Genomic DNA, 5,651 nt, shown 5'->3' with positions numbered 1-5,651 from the left:
TTCCATGATTTGAATTGTGAGGTTTGGCAATTAGTCTTAATTGTTTAGACACGCATATGAACTATCTAAGGCAAAGGTGTATAAGTTCAAGAAGCCTTGATAAAAGATTATCAAAGCACTAAGTATTAGAAACATGGACTTAAGAAATTCAATAAGTATAGTTTTTCTGAAAGTTAAGCTGTTTCTGAATACATGTCGAAGCTAGTGGGAGCATAAGTGTTATGTTTATAATAATCATCATGATAGTGGGAGCATAAATGTTATGATTGTATGATTATTAAGGCACGTATTGCAAGTTGGCAATATTAATTATAGAAAACAAGAGTTATACCTTGCAAAGTCGTAAGGTTTGTAAAGTTGTTTTGCTATAATTAAGGGAGAGAATATTATGCTTCATTTCAAATCTAAAGGATTAGGTTGAGAAATGTTAATAAATTTAGCCAAAGGTACATAGTGTGTTCTTAAAATTTCGATTACGGCATTCCTCTTCACAATTCGAATTTTGAGAACATAGCAAATAAAACATTATGCGTCGTGTCCCATACGCTTCGGGTTTAGGATCGATTGCAAATGCTTTAATGTTTGACCATTCTAAAATTTTCCAAATGTCGAAAGCATTTAGAGGGAAAAGGGACTAGAATTGGTTTTGACTAAAATAATTAAACAACTATCAAAGGACAATCCAAAGTTTGACGAGGATTGGTCACTTGTGAGTAGTTGGAAGCATGGTATTGGATGGACCATATCGACATCATTATGAATAGAAAAGATTCTATTAAGAATGAGTTGTCGTATGGAAATTATGGAAATGTTTCCATATTGGATGGACCATATCGACATCATTACAAATAGATAAGATTCTATTAAGAATGAGTTGTCATATGGAAAATATGGAAGCGTGTCCGTATTGGGAATTGAATATTGAAAATCTATGTCTAGATTAGAAACTTTTATGCAAAAGGATGTTCAAAGGAATGTACTTTGAGTGAGAGACATCATATCTAAGGAATTGTCTTGTAACAATGTCCGATAGAGGACTTTGTAATATCATTGGCAATAGTCTTTGTGACTTTGGTGCAGTGACATTACGAAAGGATCATTGCATAGAATGTTAGAATCTAGCATATTTTATAAGTAACAAGAATTTGATATTCTCTCATTTATGAAAAAGGATTTGGAGTTGTGAAATGAGTATGGTTGGAAATGTGTTCAATGCGATCTATTTCACAAAGTAAGAACCATAGGTAAACATTGTGTGCATGCTAAGATCATGGGACAAGTGTGATAATTCAAGTAAGAAGTTGATTACCCGAAACGACAAATAATGAGTAATCGATATGGTGATAAATAAAAGGAGTTTTATTTATACTCAAAGGTTTGAGGCCATATGGGATTAGTATTATTCTTGTGTTTCACATTTGCATGTTTTGACTTCCAGAATAATTTAATTGGTTAAGGACAGTCAAATTATTCGAACGGGCCACAATCATTCATATGTTGGAAGTAGGTATGAATGATGACTGTCGTGAATTGGTGTGTGGATTGTCTAAAAGAGTATTAGACATAAGCAAATGTTTGCTGCAACGTTCATGAGTGCTTATGAATATGATTTGAGCATTGGATTAAACCCACGCTCACTTGGATCACTCCATGAATTGCATCACGAGTGATTGGTGAGATGATAACATCTTATATTCTTGAAACCAACATGTGTGAGTTGTATCTTGCAAATCGGTTGCACATTGATAATATGTAAACGCACTAGTAACTTGGTGTTATAAAACATATTGTTGTGTGTGATTCGGTTCGTGAGTGCAAGCGAGCATTGTATCAAAGTTTATCCGTTCCTTTTATCCAAAGTAGGATAAAAGCAATATCTTTGGGCCCCTCGATGATTTTGTGATGACAAACGTAAATGCTCGGCCGAGCTAGGGCTAATTTGATTTGTTCAATTAGCCAGTCATCATAAATCAGGAATCGAGATATAGTACAAAGAGAATGATTTGAAATCATGTCTCATATGATATCTAGAATGGAGGAATATATGATCCCTTATCTAAGGACACGCGTATCTGATAGGATCAGAGTTGACAGCGGCTTTGGAAAGCTACGATTGCAGATCAGGATCTGAAGTCATACGCAAAATAGCTATTAGACTTATCCAAGTGGGAGACTGTTGGATTAGTGTCTAAGTCCATAACTATTTTGGTATGTACTTGACCCGATGGTGCATGGTCCTTTTGGGTTGCCTTCACCAAAGCAACTTGATAGGATGAATTATGGAGAGAAAGGATTAAATATGATTTATTAATATATTATGAGAATAATATATTAAAGGGGAAATCATTTTGTTTAATTAATATTAGTCAAGAATTAATTGGTAATTAGTTTTGTGACTAAAAGAGATTAATTAAACTTAAGGTACTGGAATTGTAATTATAAGATAATTGCAATTTGGGCCATGGATTGCCTTTTATTATAAGGTGGACGAATTCTATGGGGGAAGCCCATATGAAATCGTCCAAGGCCTTAAGGAAAGGGCTCTATGGGTTGCTTAGGGCTTAAGCATCCAAATTAGGGTTTCCTTGTTAGATAACCCTAATTGCCTCCTATATAAAGAGATCCCTTATGACCATAAACGTGGCTAAGACTTCTCTAGGGTTTGTAGACGGTTTTAGGCAGCCTCCATCCTCTCTCCTCTTCATCCTCTTGCTTATGGTGTTTGTGAACCATTAGAGGAGTGACAATTGTGACTTTAAGCTTTCTAAAGTCAATACAAGGAGATTTGGGATTGTTATTGCTATATAACAATCAAGGTAATATCTTAAACCTATTCTCATGTTAATATGATTACTTGAATGCTAGAATTAGGGTTTATAGTCTTGGATAACTTGCATGTACAATATAGAAACCTAGATCCAAGCATTAGGGTTCGTATGAGCACATAGGATATTCTTAGGACCAAAACCCATCACTTAATGGTGAAATAGATACCAAAGTGTATCTCTAAGAACCTCCTGGTTTTTTCAATCTTTCTTATCCGAACTATTGTTACAATCTCCAAAAAGCTGTTAATGGCCTCAAGCAAGCCCCTCATGCATGATACGAGACTCTCACCGACTTTCTCAAGCGTTCCAGTTTTCAAAGAGGAATTCTCGGTCCTACCCTATTTCAAAGATCAAATGGAAAACATATCATGCTAGTCCAAATCTATGTTGACAATATCATTTTTGGATCGACAGATTCATCAATGGTCGATGATTTTGCCAAGTTAATGGTTAGTCGATTCCAAATCAGCATGAATCGTGAATTAAGTTTTTTTTCCTCGGTATCCAAGTAAAGCAAACCAACAGAGGCATCTTTATTCACCAAGAAAAATACATTTTCGAGCTTTTCAAGAAATATTCAATGGACACATGTGCCTCTGCAAAGGTTCCTATGGGTTTCGGACACAAGATCTTCTCGGACCCATCAAGTTTTGCTGTCAATGAAAAGAATTATAGGGGAATGATTGGATCGCTACTCTACCTAACAGTAAGTCGTCCAGACATCATGTTCTCTACATGCCTGTGTGCCAAATTTCAGGTTAATCCAAAGATGTCTCATCTTTTGGCGGTTAAGCAAATATTCCGATACCTCAAAGGTACAAAGAGTCTCGAAATATGGTATCTAGCAAATGAGAGTTTCCTCCTTCAAGCATATTCCGATTCAAACTACGATGGTCTTCAACTGGACAGAAAAATCACCTCTGGTGGGTATCAGTTTTTGGGTGGAAGATTGGTTAGCTGGTCATCTAAGAAACAGAATTGCATTGCTCTTTCAATAGCTGAAGCGGAATACATTGCTGCTTCTAGTTTCACTTCTCAAGTTTTTGGATGAAATCACAGCTTCTGGACTATGGTTATCGATTTCAACAGATTCTAATCTATTGTGATTCTCAAGGTGCCATTGCGATTTTTCACAATCCAATTCAACACTCCATGACGAAGCACATCGATACTTGGTAACATTTTATTAAAGATCATGTTTTAAAAGGAAACAATGAACTTATTTTTGTTCCATATGACGATGAAATTGATGATGTCTTTACTAAGGCATTAGACAAAACCAAATTCAATGGGTTTCTGAACAAAATAGGTATGATGTTGCATGATCCAAAATTCTTCCAAGAGGCTTGTACTCTCTAATGGAAACATCAGAAAGTGGATTAATTTTGAAGTCAAAATCTTTTTCATCTTTGAATCATTTCCTCCCGGAACAAATATGATCATTTTACGTGTCTTTTTGTCTAACCTGTTCTTCTAGTTTAAAGATGTACAACTTTCCTTATCTTTTGAAGTTCACATGACGAATATAGTTACATTGGTATTTTCTTTGATCTCGCCTCAGAATATATCTCAGAAGTATGTGATGAAGTTTACCTTGGAATTCAAGTCTGAAATGGTAATGTGCATCCACCTCTTACCTCTGTCCGAGCTCTGACTCTTCATGTCTCGGAATCTCAAAACCCATTTAAAAAATGTTCTCTAATATCTTCTTACATTTTACCTGTGATATTCACTCTGAGTTTGTGCAATCTCAAACTCTATATCATGTACAAGTGTTCTCATTTTCTCCTCAAAAGCATCTTATGACAATCTATCTCGGAACTTCCTTGTTCCGAGATCACCCTTTTTAAGAGAAGTTCAAAAGGGTTTTCAATAAAAAAAAATTCCAAAACGTTTTCTTAAATGACTTAACAGTTATTTTTTTTAATGATTATCCTTTAATCCTAAATAATCATGCTTTTCTGCACACGTCTCGATAAAGTGCACATCATTTTAACTGAAACGGTAGTTTTCTATTTCGCACGTATTGTCATCGCATCTTTTGTCCTTGCAGGTCAAATTCATGCCAATTTTGGCAACACATTTAATGCGATCCATTTGAAAATCAGGTATAATCATTGCACTTTTTCACAACCCGACCCGATTTTCCAAACTATATAAGGTTTTCAAAACCCATTTGTTCCTCTTTTACGCTCTTATCATCTTCTTCTTCATACTCTCTATGCAAAACTGTTCTTTGAGATCTCAACCTAAAACAATGGCTTCATCCCAACATTCCCCTAAAATTTTGAAAACTGTCCTAAAGAAGAAATCCTCCAAAGGCTCTGCTTCATCTTCTTCTACTGAACCCATTCTTCGTGAAACCACTTAGATTTTCGTGCTTGATCCGATGGATTATGATGAATCCATAAGAGTGATCATTGAGTTCATATCTTATCATCCCATTGCCATTCCACTCACAAAAACCCCAAATACCTCTTCGAATCCTTCACACTGCTTTCAAAAGGATCAACATCCAAGATGGAGTTCTAGAAACCAAAATCACAGGCGATCGCATTGTTCCTGTATCAAAACAAACCTTTCTCAAGGAGATTTGAATACCAAAAAACCCCCAAGGGTTTCACAGTGCAAGAACCAATAACTAAAGAGATCCAGACGTTTCTTACTGAAATTGGGTATACAAAAGAGTTTAAGGCCAAGAAATTCAAGAAATTTGTTGTTCCTGGCCTTTGGATGGTACTCATGCACCTTCTTTGTAACACTATATTCCAAATCGTTACCTATTTGGGTGTGGGTGATGAAATGTAGATGATTCGGGTGTTC

At 35.6% G+C, this 5,651-nt stretch overlaps 1 protein-coding gene across 1 annotated transcript; it reads left to right on the top strand.

The window, feature by feature from the left end:
• Positions 1–3,408: 3,408 nt before the first annotated feature.
• LOC145098972 (secreted RxLR effector protein 161-like) lies at positions 3,409–3,879 on the top strand. Its single transcript, XM_079036561.1, has one exon. The coding sequence runs from the start codon at positions 3,409–3,411 to the stop codon at positions 3,877–3,879; it is 471 nt and encodes a 156-aa protein (XP_078892687.1).
• Positions 3,880–5,651: the final 1,772 nt, after the last annotated feature.

This window comes from Lactuca serriola, chromosome 4, assembly GCF_051521515.1.
Source record: "Lactuca serriola cultivar US96UC23 chromosome 4, Lser_US96UC23_V15, whole genome shotgun sequence".
Lineage (NCBI taxonomy): Eukaryota > Viridiplantae > Streptophyta > Magnoliopsida > Asterales > Asteraceae > Lactuca > Lactuca serriola.
This window is presented reverse-complemented; position numbering and strand designations above follow the sequence as displayed.